The sequence below is a fragment of the Neofelis nebulosa genome, chromosome 18, assembly GCF_028018385.1.
Source record: "Neofelis nebulosa isolate mNeoNeb1 chromosome 18, mNeoNeb1.pri, whole genome shotgun sequence".
NCBI lineage: Eukaryota > Metazoa > Chordata > Mammalia > Carnivora > Felidae > Neofelis > Neofelis nebulosa.
The window spans coordinates 25,965,601-25,986,829 of record NC_080799.1 but is presented as its reverse complement, the minus strand read 5'-3'; the positions used below and the strand labels follow the sequence as shown (position 1 = coordinate 25,986,829).

The following is a 21,229-nucleotide window of genomic DNA, read 5'->3' as shown; positions in this document are numbered from 1 at the left end:
GGTCAAGCACAGGACTCTTCTAAGCACGGGACCCTGTAAGACAGCCCTGGGCCCAGGCACACGGAGCGGCCCGCTGCAGGGTACCGAGAGCCCCTCTGCCCACAGGGCGGCCTGGCAGCCAAGGCTGACCCGGAGCCTGCCGCCTGAGTGAGGGGCTTTGCCCTTCTGCCCCAAAGCACCACGGTGATGCGGAGAATGTAGGAAGCCTTGCCCTCGTGGGCCAATCTGGACAACAGGATCTTCTTTGGTCGGAGCCTGGTTCTTTTCCCCAGCGTTTATTAGCCAGCACAATGCTCTGCATGTGTGGGTGCCACAGCCCTCACGTATAGATATATATGTCCCTGTGTTCCCACCGACTCCCCTACAGCCATGTGGCAGCTTCATTCTGAAACCTGGCAAATTCTCTGAGGACTCTCACGGCTGCCTGTGCCTCTCCCTCCTCCTCCCCCTCCTCCTCCTCCTCCCCCTCCTCGTGTTCCTCCTCCTCCTCCCCCCTGCTCCTCTTCCTCCCTCTTCCTGCCCCCTCTTCCTCCCCTCCCTCCACCTCCTCCCCCTCCTTCTTCTGCCCCCTCCCCCTCCTGCCCCCACCTCCTCTTCCCCCCTGCTCCTCCTCCCCTCTCCTCCTCCCCCTCCTCCCCCTCCCCTCCTCCTGTTCCTCCTCCTCCTCCCCCTGCTGTCCCCTCCTCTGCCTCCCCCTCCTCCTGTTCCTCCTCCTCCTCCCCACTGCTCCTCTTCCTCCTTCCTCCTGCCCCCTCTTCCTCCTACCCCTCCACCTCTTTCCCTCCTCCTTCTGCCCCCTCCTCGTCCCCCCTGCTCCTCCTTCTCCCCCTCCTCCTGTTCCTCCTCCTCCTCCCCCCTGCTCCTCTTCCTCCCTCCTCCTCCTCCCCCTCCTCCTGTTCCTCCTCCTCCTCCCCACTGCTCCTCTTCCTCCCTCCTCCTGCCCCCTCTTCCTCCTCTCCCCCACCTCCTCCCCCTCCTCCTTCTGCCCCCTCCCCCTCCTGCCCCCACCTCTTTCTCCCCCCTGCTCTTCTTCCTCCCTCCTCCTCCTCCCCCTCCTCGTATTCCTCCTCCCCTTCCTCCCCCTCCCCCTCCTCCTGTTCCTCCTCCTTCTCCCCCCTGCTCCTCTTCCTCCCTCCTCCTGCCCCCTCTTCCTCCTCCCCCTCCTCCCTCTGCGCCCTCCTCCTCCTGCCCCCACCTTCTCCTCCCTCCTCCTCCCCCTCCTCCACCTCCTCCTCCTCCCCCTCCTCCACCTCCTCCTCCTCCCCCTTCTCCTATCCCCTCTTCCTCCTCTCCCTCCTCTTCCTGCCCCCTCCTCCTCCTCCCCCATGATCCTCCTCTCCCCTGCTCCCTCTCTCCTCCTCTTCCACCTCCTCCTCCCCCCCCCCCACCTCCTCCTCCCACCACCAACCCCTGTCCAAGTCCATGCCATCCGGGAGCCCCCCTGCTGCACAATCAGGAATGATAGTGGGTAGAAAACAGGAGCCGTGGGCTTTGAGCATGATGGTGTTTGAGGAGCCACAGTCCCTAAGTGTGCAAGGCTGTGAGCCCCTCGGTCACCACCTGAGCCCCTCGGTCACCGCCTAAGGAAGCTGCAGATTCGTGCAGCTATTTTTATTCTCTGCTGAGGATCTTAGGGAAGCTCCCGGAACAAGGGAGTGGCCGGGCCCACCTGAGGCTCGAAGGAGATGGCTCGTGCTGGCACTTTGCGCAACTCAGCAGCCCCAGCCCCATTTTGACGCCCCGCAGAATTATTTTTGGAGTTCTCTTAACTCAACAAGTATTCACTGACCGCTTACAGGGGACCAGGCCACATTGTCATACAGCTCCTTTGCCTTGTGTCTTTGGCCAAGATTTATCCACCTCTGCGCCTTGCCCAGACATTCTGGGAGAAAGGTCTTCTCCAAATCCAAGGAAGGGGTATTTGGACTTCTGGGGTGTATTTCTTCAGCTGTGAGAACAAACCTGTCACTTCATTTCCCCCAACTCTGGCCACCACCCTCCGTATCCCCAGCATCAGGTGTTAATTGAGAGCACGTATTGAACGTGTACTCTGTGCCGGCCTGCTAACAGCTGCACAGGCGCTGTCTCATCGGGGATCTTGTACTGTTATGATCCCTCTTTTACGGAGGAGGAAACTGAGTTTCAGAGAGTGTAAGTGATCCCAAGGTCCCAAGACCACCTGGAGGGTCTCAGGAACCCTTTGGACCTTACCCATCCCGCAGGGCTCCAAGGCCAGGCACAGCTGTCCTTTCCAATCCCTGGCAGGAACCCCCGCCTGGGGATGCCGCCCTGGCTATGCCAGCTCCTGAAACACGACCGCCCCATGCCTTCCGCGTCAGTGACTTGGCTGGGGACCAGGCTCAGACTTCCCTTCAGCCCCGCCTGATGCCCAGCACTCCAGAAGCTCCTCTGAACTCTGAGTACTCACTGCCCACTCCAAATGGATTCCCTCTTTGTGAGTCTGTGTGCTCTCTCCCCAATGAGACAAAGCTCCCGCGGGAAGGTCCTGGCCTGTTTCCTGACATCCCCACAGAGCCAGCATGGTGCGGGCGGCCATGTTGCTCACTGGGGCGACGACGGATTGATCCGTCTGTGGCTTCATTCTGCTCTGGGCGCCTTTCCAGATGGCCTCCCAGCAGCCCAGCTGAGACGCCCTAAGATTCCACCCCACCCCCAGAAGCTCCCCAGCTTGACCCAGGCTGTGTGTGCCTTGTCTGCCCTTGGCTCCTGGAATGAGTGACAGGTCTGCCCAGTTTGTCTGCTGTCTCCCAGAGTCCTATTATGGCGGCGACTTGGGGAGTGAAAACAAACAGGTCTGGGTTCAGATTCCAACTCGGCTACTCGGCTGGGTCTTCCTCAGATCACGTCCTTCATTTCCCTGAGCTGCAGTGCCCTCTCCCGTGAGACATGGGGCAAAACGCACAGGCAAACACATATTAAGACAAAGGCCTCCTACAGCCCTGGGACACACACCTCACAAGGGGGACCAGCTTCCCAGACGGGAAGAAAGGGAACTCCTGTGAATGAAGGGCTCCCCCGAGTGACCCACCAGGCTGCATAGTGACCGTCATCATGACCATCGTCCATGTAGCCTGGGTCCCAGACACATGCCAAATGCTGTATTTATAGCATCTCATTTGCTTGGCCTCTCTGGCTTTCCAGCTGAGAAAACTGAAGCATAGACGTGGAGAAATTTGAACGAGTTGCACCAGCAAGAAGGGGCAGGCAGGTTCTAACTTGGGGTTGGCTAGTCCTGAACCTGCGCTCTTAACTACCAAGCCATCCCAGCAGATGAGAGAAGAGATGAGAGCCCCCTGGCTCTCTTCAAGGCCGTTGCATCGTGCAGGAATCGGACAGTGGGAGGCGAGATGGGAAGAGGACAGGGGATGTGTGTGCTCCTCGGCCTCTTCCGGGGACCACAGCAGAATGTGGAGAAGTCACTGCTCCCAGGGATGGACGAGACCCTGGAGTCACAGCACTGGAGAGAACGAGGCTCCTGTTTCTGTGCAGGCCGATGAGTGGTTCTGGCAAAGTGAGGTCTGGAGAGACCACAGCCTGGTTTTGGCATGTGGAGTGTTGGCGGGTCTGGAAGCCCAGAGAGAACGCACACCCCCAACACCCTGGGCTGGGGGATCTGTGTTTGGAGATGGCATCCATGGCCATAAGGAAAGGAGCTTCTCTTGAGAAGCATCACATGTGCAGGGGGGTGGGGCATGCAGAATAGAAAGACCCTGAGCATCTCCTGGGAGCCGACGCAGAATTTCGGGCCCCGCTCCAGACCTCCTGGCTCAGAATCTCTGAGGAATCTGTATTTTAGCAAGTGCTCCTGGGGGTTCTGCACCCCCTGAAGTTTGAGAAGCACCACCCTTGAGGATTCTAGCCTCTGGGCCTTTGCACATGTCGGCCAGCCCTCCAGAATGCTCTCCCCCTTGTTCTCAGTGTGGCTGACTCACGTTCAGCATCCTGCCTCAGCTCAGACAACCCTTCTAGAGGCTTCCCGTCCATCCCACTGTGATTGGCGGTCATGGCACCTTACTTATTGCCTTCATAGCATGTTTCCTACGCAGTAATGAGCTTGCTTCTTCTCCCCCACATCCAGAAGGGCAGGGATTTCATTCATCTAATGTTCTTCTGCACCCCTAGAACCAAGCATGGTGCTTAGCACATAGTAGGCAGTCTGTAGATCTTTTTTCTTTTTTTTTTTTTTTTGGACAAATTAATGAACAAACATCTTCCTGCCTAGAGTCTAGCTCCTGGCCAAACCAGCTTATAGGCTCGCAGTCCTCTAGTTAAATTAAATGATGCCTCCCTCAGGGCAGTCTCAGCAACACAGGCCCAAGGGCCTGGTGGATCAGAAGGAAATTTCCGGTTGCAGATGGGGGCAGGGTGGCACTGAGCAAATTCAGGCTGCTCTCATCACATCAAGTATGACCGTTGATGTCACATGCCTGTGGGCATGGAATGTGAGTGCTGCCCACCCCAGATGGAAGGGGGTCACCTGGTCCCTTCATTCCCCCAGGGGGCTACCCGACAGCCCACCAGCAGGGGACACCCATGCTCCCACGGCAGATGCCTGGTACCCAGACAGGGTACTAAATAACATCTCACCCCATGAGGAGAAAGGTATTTGCTTTTCAATTCACAGTATCCAGCTTGGATATTCAGTTTGTTTCCATTGTATGTATCTTTTGCAATGCCCTTCTATTTATGGCCAGCGGTACTAGCTTTCCATTTACAGTTGGGTTATAAAGTTTCCTTTTAAAATACATCTCAGTTAAAAAAAAAAAAAGTGAGTTGATTTAAAGAGCAATAGAAGACAAATGCCAAAACATGTGATATAAATATATGGAGAAAGGCATACAAATGGAAGAGTGTGGTCTGCCGTAGCCGTACCTTTAGTCTCTTCCTCAGATGCGTTCCAGGAATCAGAACGGTGGGATTTTAGAAAGGTACTAGGGGACATCTACTATAGATGGCTGAACACCTCTGTAACAGCCTCCCGCCATCAGATAGATACATCCATCGCTCTGCAGCAAAACTCGGGAATATTGCACCAAGTGAGACCAACGAAGACCACGAATGCTTTCCCAAGCCAGCTCAGGTCAGGTTCTGCACCCAGCTGAGTCCCTGTGACGATCTCCTAGTTTTGCTCCCAAATAAATCATAAGGTGCACTTATTTGCTCAGACCTGTTTGGAATTCCAAATTCCGAATTAGGGATGGTAGCCCTTGGAAATGATACTTGGACTAATCCTAGCTGGGAGTTAATGAGTATTTCACCAAGGGGCACTTGGCTGGCTCAGTTGGAAGAACGTGTGACTCTTGATCGCGGGGTCATGAGTTCGAGCCCCGCTATTGGATATAGGGGTTACTTAAATAAATAAATTTTTTAAAAAGAATTTGGGGGGCACCTGGGCAGCTCAGTCAGTTAAGCATCAGACTTTGGCTCAGGTCATGATCTTGCGGTTTGTGGGCTCAAACCCCGTGTCAGGCTCTGTGCCGACAGCTCAGAGCCTGGAGCCTGCTTCAGATTCTGTGTCTCCCTCTCTCTCCGCCCCTCCCCCACTCTCTCATGTGTGCTCTCTCTCTCTCAAAAATAAACATTGGAAATTTTTTTTTAATTTTAAAAATGAGTATTTCAGCATGCTATCTGCCTCATCTATTTGATCTCATTCAATCCTCACAACAACCCTGAGAGTTAAGTACTATGATTATGCCCATTTTCCAGATGAGGAAACTGAGACATCACTTGCCAAGGTCACACAGCTAGCACCATGCATTAGAAGCTAGAAAAGCACGAGTAGGAGAGCAAAACAGCCCAGAACTCACATGGAGCCGCCGCCATTCCCTCCTGGTGACTCCCACTGTCCTACTTGGATTGAGATCCTCACATCAGCATCATTGTGTAGTTAGGTGAGACAGAGGAGGCACCACCTCCAGATGCCCCAGAGAAACACAGCCCAGCCAGCACCCGAGGACAGCTCTGTGAGCTTGTTAGCACTTCCAAGGAACCCTGGGGCACCCCTGGGTACGGCCAGAAACTGCCAAGACAAGCTGTAAGCTTCATGCTGAGGGCTTCTTCTAGCCTCCAACCTACCTGCACCCCCCGCCCCCATCATGCAGACTCTCGATGGCCTCTCTTTCCCCTCTAGTTGCCCTGTTTCCTGAACACGCAACCCCACACCAGACAGTGATCAGCTAGACATTTCCTTATATGTTATCTCTGCTTTTAGTTCTAAACTTTTAAATTTTCAAGTTTTAAATTTGAGAAATATAGGAAAACAGAGTCAAAGAAAGCAAAACCCACTCATAATCCACTTTAAAAAATAGAGAGTAAAAAAAATAAATAAATAAAAAATAAAAATAAATAAAAAATAGAGAGTAAGAGGCAAAAGTTGCCTTCCCAATTCTGCCACTCAAATGCTATGCCCTCCCCACCCCACAGAGGTAACCACTGTTGAAAGTAACTTTATTAATCTTCTCCTGTGCCTACTGAGACATATCTATGTGCAGATCTGTATCCATGACTATTTGAAATCTAAATCAATATCTACCTATCTAGCTTCAATCCACAAAAGAACCTATGTACAGCTGCTCAGGCAGTGCACTGCTCAACTCCTGGGGCCACCATTCACATTAACTGCCTTATAATCCATTTGCACATATTTTTTGCTTACAAAAATGAGATGAGGGCTTCCGTATTGAACTGCAACTTTTTAAAAATATACCCATTATGGACCTCTTTCCTGGTCACCTATATAGTGAATCCAACCCATAAAACCACCAGAAGATGTTTCCAAGCTTTTTGGCTCTTAACACTGTCCCTTTAACACTTGTAGCGGCCCTCCGAGGGTAGCATCATTATACCCATTTTAAGCTAAGGAAACTAAAGCTCAGAGAAGTCAAGTAACTTGCCTGAGGATGAACAGTACGTAGTGGAGCCAAGAGGAGTATGGGTGGAAGAAGCTGTGGGTGGGCAAGGGCCAGATCACACAGGACCACACAGGCCAGGTTAACAACTTTGCTCATTATCCCATGAGAAGCCACCTTGTCTGAGGTTCCCTCCCATGCAACACACAACGGACAGACATCTGATAAATACTCACACGTTACCTACTTTGCATGAGGTCTCCTGTGAGACGTTTGAGATACACAGGCACTTGTATTCCGGTGAAGGAGTCAGAAAGTAAACAAGGCAATAAATAGAAATAATTAGCACACTCACATAGAATCATAAGCTCTACGAAGGAAGTGACTGGAAGCGGTTAAGGCAGGACGTGGAGACCTGAGTGTTAAGAACGAGCCAGCTCCCCGAAGGCCCAGGACAGAGTGGTCGGGCAGGCAGGCCGGCCACAGCAAAGGTCTCACAGACAGAAAATGTGTGCTAGAGGAACAGTAAGGAGAGCAGCAGACCCAGGGCTGTGGCTGGACCTTAGAATAACCTGGCGGAGCCTCTAAAAAAGACTGGGCCCGGGGCGCCTGGGTGGCTCAGCTGATTAAGCATCCGACTTCGGCTCAGGTCATGATCCCACGGTCCGTGAGTTCGAGCCCCGCGTCGGGCTCTGTGCGGACAGCTCAGAGCCTGGAGCCCGCTTCGGCTTCTGTGTCTCCCTCTCTCTCTGCCCCTCCCCTGCTCGTGCTCTGTCTGTCTCTCTTTCTCTCTCAAAAGTAAATAAAAAATTTAAAAAACAAGTTAAATAAAAAGATGGGGCCCATATCCACAGGTTCTGATAGAATCCCCATGGTAGGGTCCAGGCACCAGTGCTATTTCAGTTTCTGGGGTGGGGGGGAGTGCTTCTGGGGTCAGCCAGGCCTGGCTACTCAAAGTGTGGTTCATGGACCAGGAGCATGAGCAGCACCCAGGAACTGGTTAGAAATCCCAGAAGCAGGCAGAATCTCAGGGTCTCCCCCAGACCTGCGTGTTCAGAGCCTGCGTTTTCAGGGGTGCCCAGGCTAGTCACACGCGTATTCAAGTTTGAGAATGGCTGATCTAGAGCATAGCAAGAGGGAGAGGGTGCGAGAAGGACAAGGCGGGATGGCAGAGGGGAGAGAAGGTCCCGTGGGTTCCACACGCAGCCCGTGGTTCTGGTTCAGGTGCAACCCAGGCGTGCGTGCACCACGCACAGAAGCTCACACCCCCACCAGCACACGTGTATACAGTCATGTGCACACCCAGGCACCACACACCCCTTTCCATTCTCTGCTTTTCTGGAATACGTTGGCATCCGCCTCTGCCGACCCCATCTCTCTCTCTCTCTCTCTCTCTCTCTCTCTCTCTCTCTCTCTCTCACACACACACACACACACACACACACACACACGCGTGCGCGCGCTGCGGCCCTCACACGTCCTGCCCAGAGACACCCCACCACACCTCCATCATACTGCGGGTCCCAAGGAGATCCTAGTGGGCGAGTGGGCAGGGGAATGGGGAATCGAGAAGGAGAGACTCGCCTTCTCTCTCCCCCTCTGAGCCAGGCAAAGGGCCTGGAAGGAAAAGCTCAGATGCCGGGGAGAAACCGCGCAGGCTGCAAGGTTACCTTGCAGAACGAAATCCCAGTGTGGTGTTTGCTCAAAATGCCAGAACTATTCCTGGATGTCAGGTGCGGTTAATGGTTGCCATGGCAACCTCCCATGCTTAATGAATAGAAGAGAGTAAAAGATTCTGGATATAAATGTCAGGGCCTGGGCTGGATTTGCTTGGGAGCAAAGCTGTTTAGCGCTGGGCAGAGCTGACCAGTGGAGGTTGAAATGAGCAGCCCAGGGTAGCGGGGAAACAGACCGCGGAGGTTCTCTCTCCCTTTCCTCCATTTAGCAGAGTCAGAATGGCACAAAATGTCAAAAAGTATGACTTTCTGCACAGACAGTTTAAACACAGGCTCTGGTGCTGCGGGTTTGATTTTGCAACATGTTTACAAAGTTTGTAGCGGCAGAAATCTGAGTCCAGCTCTCTCAAGAGTTAAGAGACGCTGCTTTTTAAAACGCTCCACTGGATTCATTTTTGTTTTTTTTTCTAATGAAGAAAGTGCCAAATCAGCGTTTAAAAAATAAACTTTTGGACAGACAATGTCAAGAAGATAAGAAGACAAGCCACAGGCTAGAGAAAACATTTGCAAAAGACACATCTGATAAAGGGCTGTGAGCCAAAATATACAAAGAAGTCTTAAAGCTCAGCCATAAGAAAACAAACAACCTCATTAAAAAATAGAACAGATAACAGAGGAGATACATCCTCAAAGAATATATACAGATGTCAAGTACATGTATGAAAAGATGCTCCACATCATATGTCGTCATGCAATGCAAATTAAAGCCACAGGATACCTCTTAGACCTGTGGACCTGTGGACCTATTAGAATGGTCCACATCCAGAACACTGACAATACCAAATGCTGGCAAGGATGTGGAGCCACAGAAACCCATTCACTGCTGGACGTGGAGAACAAAAACTCATTCAAAACAGTGGGGCGCCTGGGTGGCTCAGTCAGTGAATCATCTGACTCTTGATTTCAGCTCAGGTCATGATCTCGAGGTTCATAAGATCAAGCCCCATGTTAGGAACTGCACTGACAGCTCAGAGCCTGCTTGGGATTCTCGCCTTCTCTCTCTGCTTCTCCCCCACTCATGCTTGCTCACTCTCACTCTCAAAATAAATAAATAAGCATTTTAAAGGAAACAGTTTGGCAGTTCCTTCCAAACTGAATTTACTGTGACCATATGATCCAGCAATTATACACCTTGGTATTTACCCAGATACCCCTTGGTGTTTGTGTCCACACACAACCCACAAGTGTATATTTATAGCAGCTTTATTCATAAAGGCCAAAAACCTGGAAACAACCAAGATGTCATTCAGTAGGGGAATGGATAGATAAACCTGTGCTAGATCCAGGCAATGAGATTTTAACCAGTGCTAAAAAGAAATGAACTTCAAGCTATGACAAGACACGGAGGAACCTTACGTGCATATTACTCAGTGAAAGAAACCCATCTGAAAAGGCTGCATACTGTGTGATCCCAACTCTCTGACATGCTGGGAAAAGGCAGAACTATGGAGACCGTAACAAGCACAGTGGTTGCCAAGGACTGGGGACATGGAGGGACGAACAGGTGGAGCACAGAGGATTTTCAGGGCAGTGAAACTACTCTGCATGTTGGTGGATACACATCATTGCACGTTTGTCCAACCCATAGAATGTGCGACACCAAGAGCGAACGCTCGTGTAAACTGTAGACTTTGGGTGATAATGACGTGTCAAGGTAGGTTCGTTGATGGTCACAGGTGCACCTCTCTGGTGAGGGACACTGATAGCGGGGGAGGCTGTGTGTGCGGAGGATACGGGAAGGATATGAGGCATCTCTGTACCTTCTGCTCAGTTCTGCTGTGAACCTAAAACTGATCCGAAAAATAAAGTCCACTCAAAATAAAAACCTTTCGAACCCCACACTTCCACACGTGATGCTGTGATTGTGGCGTTGACATGTGACATGCAGAAGTTAGAGAGCAAACGGAGGGGTCAGGTCACGAGGGATAGGTCACCGAATCTCCTTCAAATGTCAGCGTGCCTCCGTGATCGTGTGCAGGGCTGCGTTTGGGAGTGAGGCCGAAGTCCGCTGACACTGGTGAACGTGAAAGCTAAGTCCGAGGCACAGGTGTGCCAGGGACAGGGCTGTGGGGTGCCCACATGTTGGAAGACCTCAGACAACCTTGTTGCGTTTCCAGCCTCTTCCAGCTTCAGATCTTGTAAGGGGGAATCGCTGTCCTCAAACCCTCCACACTCCAGACCCCACCTTCCTTGTCCTCGGCCAAGGCCTTTGTGCGTGTGACGATGACCTTGTGTCCACTTGGCTAGAGAGCGTGGCTCTCAGACTCTGAAGTGCATTGGGATCTGAGGTGCCTGGTAAGAAGCACAGGTTCTCAGACTCTAACTAGTGCCTCCAGTAAGGGGCCCGGGAGGGTGCTTTTTTTAAAACAAAGGTCCAGTTGACTCTTTCATGGACCTTTCATGGACCTTCATGGAACTTTCACAGGTAGATGCAACTTTCCCAGGCACCTCTGGAGGAGAGATGCCATCACCTAAAAGCAGCAGAAATGAAGGGGCTGCAGGCCTCTCCCCAGAGCCCCTGCCCAGCCATGGCCACCTCTGTGGTAAGGAAACGGGCTGAGTTCTCACTCCTGTGAGTGGCTGCCTAGGTAGGATTAGGAGGACTTTCAGAAGCACACAAGTGATTATGGTGACCACCCCACCCTCATAGTAATCCACCTTGAAAATAATAATACTGGGGTGCCTGGGTGGCTCAGTCAGTTAAGCGTCCCACTCTTGATTTCAGCTCATGGTTTCATGAGTTCGAGCCCTGCATCAGGCTCCACACTCACTGTGCAGAGCCTACTTGGTAATCTCTCTCTCTCTCTCTAAAAGGAAGGAAGGAGGGAAGGAAGGAAGGAAGCAGGCCTATCAACTAGGTGCAGAGAAGGGACCCAGAGTCCCTTGTCCTGGCTAAATTTCCCGTACTTGGTCCCAAGGCAGGATGCTCTCTCCATTGGGCGTCTCTCTTCAAGTGGATGTGCGAGGACTCTGGCTGGCCTGCCTTTCCACCCCCAATCGCCAGTTACTTCTTCAAAGGGTTCACAGTGGCTTTCGATGATTCCTCTGAAGGTGCACTCCATTCCTGTTCCTCTGTGAGCCCCTGGCATCCAGAGATCTTTTAAAACTATAAGGCAGACTGCGTTTCTCAGCTGCTTAAAGCTTAGTCTAGCTTCTTCATGGACCTGCTCTCCCCCTACTCACTCTGTATCACTTCTCCTGGTTCCAGAAACACACTACACATTATCCTGCCCCAGGGCCTTTGCTTATGTGATGCCTTCTTCCTAGAAAGCTCTTCCCTCAAATCTCCCTGTGGTTGGCTTCATCTTCTCACTCATGGCACCTTCCCGGAGAGGCTTTCCCTGTCCGCCCAATCTCATGACTGTCCGTCCCCAAGTCAAAATAATAAACTCCACGTTTATTATTCTCATGGCACATATCACTATTTAAAAGGACCTTTTCCTTTGTACAGAAACATTTGTACTTATTCTTCCTTCACTGTAGGTGTCTCCCCACTAGAACATAACAGCCTTGAGATCCAGAACCTAGTCTATCTAGTTCACTGATAAACCCCCAAGTGCCCAGGACAGAGCTTGATGTAAACCAGGCACCTCGACAGACATCCATTGAACGAGAGTGAATCGGGTTGTACACTTCGATCAAAGAGGATCTTTCTTTCTCCTGAATTCACTCACTCCTGTGGTTCTCTTACTAGAAGCCATGAGCCGTAATAGCTATACTGTATGTGCTCGGACAGACCAGGTTAGTTCAGGAACTCATTACCCAAATCCCTGCACATGCTCGGTTGTGGGGACAAGCAAGCAAACCCCCATCTTCACGGGAATATGTGCATGCATGGCCTGACCACTTATAAAACCAGGCTCAACTAAAACACCCTCCCTGCCCCATCCCACACCCCCACCCCCATTCCGTACCCCACAATTCACCATCTTTGTCTGGCAGCCTCTCTCTGATTGCCAGCTCTTGTCAACATGGGACAATCCAATGCAATGCAAATAGAGGCAAAAGCGATGGCAAAGTGAGATTGCACATCTAGCAAAATCCACGGAGCGTCACGGAATGGATGTGAGGAGTGATGTGGTATGCCAGCCGGGGGCCCCAGGAGCCGGGCGGAGGGACACCCGTTAGCAATGGAAGAAGAAAAAATCAACAAGAAGGATGATGTGCTATAGGGCACATCCAGTGATTTGAATATCAAAGGATTAAGAGAACCTCTTGAGAAGATGATGACGTACTCAAATATTTTTTGCCAAAAGGACCTACTTTATGATCCTACTGGGAAAGTCAGACTTTACGATCCAGCTGGGAGAGTGAAGGATTTCATATTGGGCTCTCATGTGATTTTACCAGAAAGAAATTATGTTCTCTTCCCGCTGAAAATCAACACAGCTTGCTTTTTTGTTCATCCCAGCGCATAGTTGGAAAAGATAAGACAAAACAAATGTATGCTCATAAATGATCGTTTCATTTTCAAGATAAAGATGGGAGCATCTCTTTGAACCTCATTATTTACTATGAAATAAAGGTCCCTACTTTCAAGTGGACTCACCTGGAAGGGGGTGGTTCTCAACCTCGGCTGAACAGTTAGGCTCATCTGGGGAGCTTTGAAAACTCCAGATGCCCAGGGGCGCCTGGGGGGCTCAGTCGGTTAAGTGTCCGACTTCAGCTCAGGTCATGATCTCCCAGTTGGTGAATTCGAGCCCCACATCAGGCTCGAACCCACTGACAGCTCAGAGCCTGGAGCCTGCTTCGGATTCTATGTCTCCCTCTCTCTCTGCCCCTCCCCTGCTCATGCGCTCGCTCTCTCTCTCTCTCTCTCTCTCTCAAAAATAAGCATTAAAAAATAAAAATAAAATAGAAAACTCCACATGCCCAGATAGATTAAGTACAAAGCTCTGGGGGTAAAACAGAGCACCAATATTTTCCAGCCACCCCAGCCTCCACTCCGGAAGTTCCAACATGCAGCCCATTTGGAAAACCACTGTTTTAAGCTATTCTTATCCTCCGTAATAGAGCTCTATTCTATTACATTCTCACAGTCAGGCAGTAACTTTTGCTTTCTTAAGTATTCCTGGTGCATAAACAAACCTGATGTTTGTTCGTTCCTGATTCCTTAAGGCAAAGTCGTCACGATGGGGACCTAGCAAAGGACCTATGTCTCTAGACCGAGAGTTCCGGTCTCCACTTAGCCTTGGTTTTGAGCTCTGAGCTGGACTTTGGGGGCCTGAAATTTGGGTGCCCCAGATGGGCTGCTGGCTGAGATGGGTGCCAAGGTCCAGGCACTGGGTTGGCAGGGTTCCTGGGCTGGACCATGTTCTGGGCACTGGCACTGAGCTGAGAGGGCCACCGTCATTCTGAGCACATGGTAACCACATCCAGAGACTACTCAGAAGTGATGTCCCTTTATTAGGTTGGGGAAGGCAGGTGCCCCAGCCACCAAATTCTCTCCCAGGACCATCAGTGTGGGCTATGCACACTGCACTCAGCAGGCAGATGTGGGGGTCCTTCCTGGAAAACCATCTAGAGGTTCTGCTGATGCTGGAGGAGGGACATCCAGTGGATGGCTGCCCCTCACTCAGGGTCTCCCTTCATGACTTCAGACTTGAGAAGGTCTGTTTGCTCTGTGTCCAGTATTTCTGGACTCCAGACCAAAAACACTTGAGCAGAGCTGTCTTAAGATGACCCAGAAAAGCTCTATCTGGCCCTTGCCCAAACTTGGCACAGCAGGTGGCCTAGGCTTGTTCTCACTGAAGTTTGACCCAGTAAATCTGCCACAAGAGACCCTGTCTTGCTCCTCTGGGCTTCCTTCTGTTCCTCAAACTAACGAAGCTCATTCCCACCTCAGAGCCCATGCCTCTGCCTAGAAAGCCCTCTCTGCACTCTTCACATAACTGGCTCCTTCTCTTTATGCAGGTCAGAGCCCGAACACCACCCCCCCCAACCACCACCACACTGCCCCAAATTGCTCACCGTCTGCCCCCACCCCATGCCTAGTCACGATGACATCATCCTGTTCTGTTTCCTTCAAAGCACAGGGACCTTGTTCATCTATGTAGTCTGGAGACTCTGTCCCCAGTGAGAATGTACGTTCCTAGAACCAGAATCTTCTGCCTTGGCCACTAGTGAATTCCTAGGAAGGGGGGGACAAAGTTTGAAGCAACCAATCGTCACAGCCCAGATGTCATACCTGCCCTGTCCCAGGCTCCCACCACCTTTCTGCCACCCACCGGGAACCACTGGAACTGTCTTTCAGACCAACCACCACTGCTGCTCTAAACACCCTCAGTTACTCTGAGTTCCCAAACGAGTTTTCCTCTCCCTCTCGATAACACGCATGCTATTGCACTCTGACTGGGACAACACACCTCCCTTCCGATGAACTTTTAATTACCCTTCAGATCTCAGCATAGACATGATTTCACTCAACATTTGGTCAACAGAAGTTGCTCTACTGAGCTATCAGGTGACAGAATTTGGGGGGGTGGGGTTATGGAAATGCTTTCACTTTTAATCTTATGCCTTTTGATATCTACTGTCTGAATTTTCCAACTATGAATACCTCCATTTTTTTAAGTTTATTCACTTATTTTTGAGAGAGAGCGAGTGAGCACGAGCCAGGGAGAGACAGACAGAGAAAGAGAGAGAGAATCCCAAGCAGGCTTCATGCTGTCAGCACAGAGCCTGATGTGGGGCTCAATCTCACAAACCATGAGATCATGACCTGAGCTGAAATCAAGAGTCAGACACTTAACCAACTGAGCCATCCAGGCACCCCTAAATACCTCTATTCTTTTCAGTTAATGGCGATTATCTGAGCATGGGATAATGGACTGCTTCTTGCTTTCCTTGTAGTATTTCTCTGCATTGACAAATATTCTGATCAATGTTACTCTTCAAACATCGGTGCCACAATGACTTAATTATTACTTCTTTCTTATGTGGTTTAATAGCTTAGAAGAAGCCACCTGACTGAGCTCTTTCATTCATACTAATATTTTGTCCAGCAAATTGCCTCGAGCTTTCTAAGCAAACTATTCTCTCACCTGGAAAAAAAATGATAATTTTGTCCTATTTTTTTCTATTGCCTGTTACTCTCAATTCTGCTTTATTTCTTCTTGCACTAGAACTTGTAGAACCGTGGTAAATAACAGAAGCGATGGTGGGCGTTCTTACCTCATTTTTTATTTTACTGGGAATATTTCTAGGGTCTGACCTTTAAGAAGGCTTGTTGGTTGAAAGAAAGTCCCCTTCCTCTTACGGAAGACGTGTTTTTCCATCGGCTGAGCCAGAGATGAACCATCAGCACATTCTTTTCTGCCCAGGATGAGGCTTGTTTTCACCAGAAAGCCAGTCTCTGCAACTGATTCACTTTGACACGCCAGGAAATCTACCTTGGTTCTCTCTTCCATTCCAGACCTCTTCCCGGGGTCCTGCGGTCTGTGGGTTCTCACAGCCTAGGTCTCACACCTGCCCTACCCTGCGTGCCCATTGCCTCTCCCCTGTAACCACCGGATCTGCGCCCAGATCACCTCCCACCACCGATCCTCCCCCCAGTTTACCACATTCCTGCTTTCTGCTTCTCTCTGCCCCAGGGCCTTCGCTTAAACTGTGCTGGGTGAGTGCTTGTCCCCGTGTCCTGCCTCATCCTTGCAGGGAAGATGCTTTCAACGTCTCTCTTGGTTCCACCCTCTGCGGTTCGTGGGCAAGTCCAACCCATCCTGTTTTTCTTAGATTTACTGATAGGGGGAAATACTCCTGAGAAAAATGTAAGTGAGAAGAACATCATGATCTCAATTTTTTAAAACCATTTGTGTGTGAAAGCATGGGGGGGGGGGAAGTCTGGAAGGAAATATACAGCAATGCTAAACAGTGGTTATTTCAGGGAGCTGGCAATGTGCTCTTTGCATGAACGGCCAAGTTCACTTTTTGATGAGTCGTGATGGCAGCAGCTTCCTTTTCAGCGTGGAGTCTTCCTCAGGGAAATTCTTGATTCCCTTTCGTTTTAGATTGTTTTTTTAAATCTCAACCTGGCACCAATGTGTCTCTTCTGGTCCTAAAATACCTACCAAAACCAATGGTAGTAATAGCTATAATTTATTGAGCTCTTACTATGTGCCAAGAGCTGTGCTAAGTGGTTTACGTCATTGCCCGATTAAAAGAGTATGTGCTGAGAATACCAGCCGACGCTCTGTCTGCTGTTAGAGGCTCCGTTCATTCTCATGACAACCGCCACGACATTATTGTTGCTATCGTCATTCTACAGAGGAAGAAACTGAGGCTGGGGGAGGTAATTCGCCACAGGTAGCTCAAGTGCCAGAGAGCCAGGTGGGGAATCTGGCCAGCTGGAAAGTTCGCACCGGTCTCCAGGGGGTGGCTGACTCCCCAGGTGCAGGGGAGTGTTTTCACATGGAGATGTGGGACAGAGATCCCCATTTTTTTAACAGAAGCTGTAAATGAGGCTTTCATGTGACATATCCTGAATTTTAAATTGCAGCAACATATTGAATTTAAAAAAAAAAATACATCAAAATAGGCATTAAACTACCGCAGGTAAAAAATAAAACAAACCAGGCAAAAACACCAAACAGAACATTCCATGACCCAGATTTGCCCTAGATGTTATCCCCTTCAGAAGAACCAGCTCGGATTATGTCCTCCGAGAGTCCCCGGAAGGCCCAGACTCCTCTTTTTGTGTTATCTCACAGGACAGGGATCTTCAGACCACAGATCAGCAAAACCTTCCCCAGCCAGATAGTAAATATTTTTTGGCTTTGCTGTTTCTGCCACAACTCCGCGGCTCTGCCATCATAGCGTGGAAGCCATAAACAAACAGGCACGGTTGTGCTTCAATACAATCTTATTTGCAGACACTGAAATTTGAATTTCATGTAGTTTTTTGCGTGTCATGAAACAATATTCTTCGGGGTTTTTTTTTTCCAGCCATCTGAATATGCAAAAACCATTCTTAGCTCATGGGCTGTGCAAGAACAGGTGGTGGGTGGCTTGAGACCCTAAATACCGGGGACTGTTTCTCCGGGAGCTTCCGGTGTTTGCTGGCTCTAAGCTCTAGTTTCCAGGTGTGAACCACCTCGGGTAAGGCCCGGTTCGCAGGCAGGTGCAGACATGCGCGGAGCTCTTTATTCCCACGTGGATCCGACTGGTCTGTCTCAGTAATGTTCACATTTCGTTCTCAGCTCCAACTTTTCTTCCTATCAAAGCCTTTGGGGTGCCTGTCAAACAGCTAACAGTAGGCGGTCCTACAACCACCACCTTTGCCTTGCTCGGTGGTCCCCAGCGTAGATTATGGGGCAAAAAAACATGGTTGGTGGAAAAAATCACTCACTGGTCCGATTCATTTCCACAATTGGTGGCTATGGATAGACCACAAAATTATCATAAAGCCACCTGGCCCAGGATGTTGCTAGCAACTCTCAATGTGTGGAAGAGAGTGCAATTCACAACAGTGGTTAAGACTCTGGCTTTCGGGGCGCCTGGGTGGCGCAGTCGGTTAAGCGTCCGACTTCAGCCAGGTCACGATCTCGCGGTCCGTGAGTTCGAGCCCCGCGTCAGGCTCTGGGCTGATGGCTCGGAGCCTGGAGCCTGTTTCCGATTCTGTGTCTCCCTCTCTCTCTGTCCCTCCCCCGTTCATGCTCTGTCTCTCTCTGTCCCAAAAATAAATTAAAAACGTTGAAAAAAAAAAAAAAAAGACTCTGGCTTTGGAGGGGCACCTGGGGGGCTCCGTTGGTTGAGCGGCCGACTCCTGGTTTCAGCTCAGGTCATGATCTCACCATTCGTGAGTTCGAGCCCTGCATCAGGCTCTGTGCCGACAGCTCAGAGCCTGGAGCCTGCTTCAGATTCTGTGTCTCCCTCTCTCTGCTCCTCCCCACTCATTCTCTCTCTCTCTCTCTCTCTCAAAAATAAACATTTAAAAATTTTTAAATTTGGAGTCAGGCAGACTTCATTCAAGCATGCCACTTATGAGAATGCCATTTATGGCCGTGTGCCTTGACAAAATCATTCACTTTCCTAAGCCTTTGTTTTCTCACCTGTAAAAGGGGGTCAAAATGCCAGGTACTTCGTAAGGCAGTTTTGAGAGCTAACAAGGATAAAACATGTAAAGGAGTGAGGTTAGCACCCAGTACATGACATGGGCTCAGCGTGTGTGACTTCTTATAACTTATTATTCAACGAGCTGGAAGGGCATGGGGTTTACAAACTAACAGGAATATGCGAATGGAACTCTAACATCTAAACCAAAAAAAAAAGGAGCGCCTGGGTGGCTCATTCGGTTAACCATGCAACTCTTGATTTCGGCTCAGGTCATGATCTCGTGGTCCTGAGATCGAGCCCCACGTCGGGCTCTGCGCTGACCGTGGAGCCTGCTTAAGATCCTCTCTCTCTCCCTCTCTCTGCTCTTCTCCCCCATTCACTCTCTCTCTCTCTCTCTCTCTCTCAAATAAATATTCAAAAATTTTTACACAGTCTGAACAAGAAAAAAAAATGAAGGCTTTTTCTTTCAATATCAGGGAAGAAGCTATGACTTTGTGTTTCTTCCAAGAATTTCCTTTAATCTGCAAGTCTTCTCTCCAGGACCCTCTCCTTGGTTCTGTGTCCACCCTTTGCCTGGTGAGCAGAGAATCAGAACCAAGGAGATGTTCTGCATATCGCATCACATTTGTTGGGAAATGCCTCTGGCTCGGAGCCTACTTGTAGCAGGGGTTAAGTGCATGACGCTCATTATTACGAGATAATAATCGACATAATAATAATGGCTACCTTGCATAGTCTAATGGTGAAAACCACAGGCTTTGAAGCTTGGATTCCAATATCGACTCTTCTCCTCTCCAGCTGTGACACCTCAGTCTCCTCTGTGATCTGGCTTGCCTCATCATCAAATGTCAGGATTAATAGCCCCTACCTCCCAGGGAGGTGGACAAGAGTCACTGAGAGAAGGGATGTCAGGTTTCAGCTCTGTGCTTGGTCCACTGGAAGCCTTGCATAAGCACTAGCTGTTACGATGGCACGCCTGGAGTTTTGCAAAAATTATCTCCACTTCACATACTTTATTTAATCCTTATAGTAACTGTGCTGCAGTATAAGGCCAGATCTGTGTGATCCAAAACCTTGTCTACTCTCTGTGACATCACACTGCCCCTCCCCTCCACGCCACCTTCTCAGGCTGGGATGAGAACAATGTTGCATAATGTCCTGCTGGGTTAAGGTGAGGAGTTCAGAAATTGCTGTCATTTATAAGAAGTGGCACAGCCATTAGCTGCCCCAGAGATTGGTTAATTGCCTAGTTAACAAACACCCACAATGACTATCAAATACCCAAAATGATTTAAGTCAAACTGATATTAGGGGCACCTGGGTGGCACTGTTAAGTGTTCATCTCTTGATTTCTGCTCAGGTCATGATCTCAGGGGTTCGTGAGGTCGGTCTCTGCACTGACAGCACGGAGCCTGCTTGGGATTCTCTGTCTCTCTCTCTCTCTCTCTCTCTCTCTCTCTCTTTTGCTCCTCCCCCACTCTCTTTCTGTCTCAAATAAACATTTTTTATAAACTTATCTTGAAGAGAAAAAAGGAAGCAAATGCTGACAGTTTCTGCAAGAAACCTGTACATTGTGTGTCTCCTGAAGGCGTAGGCCACACGGCCAAGCACAGCAGACTATGACCCAGGGTAGGAGAAGGAGTGAGGGGATAGTCCCGTGTCAGATATGAGCAGGATCAGGGGCAGTGTGCTATTCCTGAAGCTACGCCCAGGATAGACACCTGGGAGTCAGCAGATCATGATTGGGATGCTGGCTCCCCTATTTACCATGTGAGCTCAAGCAAAATTCTTAGGCCCGTTTCCTCATCGATAAAACGGAAAATTAATACACACAAACTCCATTTCCTTCTTTTTTTCCTCACCAATTGTGTGTGTGTGGGGGGGGGGGATAGATAAAGCAGTCCTCATAATGAATGATTATGTTTCATAGCTATTTACCCTTCCCAATAGATCTCAACATCATGCAAAAACATGTAGGAGGCAAAAAATTTAAGTCTTCTGCTTCTTTTTTTTTTTCCTCCTCTACTTGTCTCTCTTTTGTGTCCCAGACAGATGCTGACGGGCCAACAATATGCACAGCCAGCAACAACCATGGAAGGATCTTCACCGTAGGGGTGAGGACCCAGGCTCACCCCAGGGGCTCTGGCTCCTCCCCCAGCTCAGGCCCACATTTGTTTCCACAGGGGCTTTCCGAGGAGTGTGCAAGAAAATCGATCACTTCCCTGAAGACGCAGACTATGAACAAGACACAGCAGAGTACCTCCTGCGTAAGTTTCCACTTCTGGGGTCTCCCCCAGGGTGGGGGGCCAGGGAGGGGAGGGTGGCCCTGCAGTCACCCGGCTGCCCCTGAGGCTCCTCAATGCTCACCCCTGGAAACGGATACTCCAAAGGAGCTTCTGGGACCTTTGCTACTAGACAGAGACATTCAAGTGATTCTGATATCTAAGTCTCTTTAATGTCAATAAACCAGAAATAGAAAGGGGAAAAGTAGGTGAGTCAAAACTGAAAGGTTCTTTTTAGTCTGCTTAGGAGAAAATCTAAGGAATTTTCTTCAACTAGAACACAAGTTTTCGC

The 21,229-nt window shown here is 50.0% G+C and overlaps 1 protein-coding gene across 3 annotated transcripts in view; it reads left to right on the top strand.

The window, feature by feature from the left end:
• The window catches only part of CACNG3 (calcium voltage-gated channel auxiliary subunit gamma 3), an 88,408-nt gene that overhangs the window by 55,886 nt on the left and 11,293 nt on the right, over window positions 1–21,229 (top strand). For 2 of the 3 annotated variants that reach the window (XM_058710179.1, XM_058710180.1), the window contains exon 2: window positions 20,839–20,922. In XM_058710179.1, the coding sequence (XP_058566162.1) occupies window positions 20,839–20,922 (84 nt within the window). Of the gene's footprint in view, window positions 1–20,703; window positions 20,770–20,838; window positions 20,923–21,229 lie in introns of all 3 variants that reach the window. The other variant, XM_058710181.1, reaches the window with a different exon arrangement.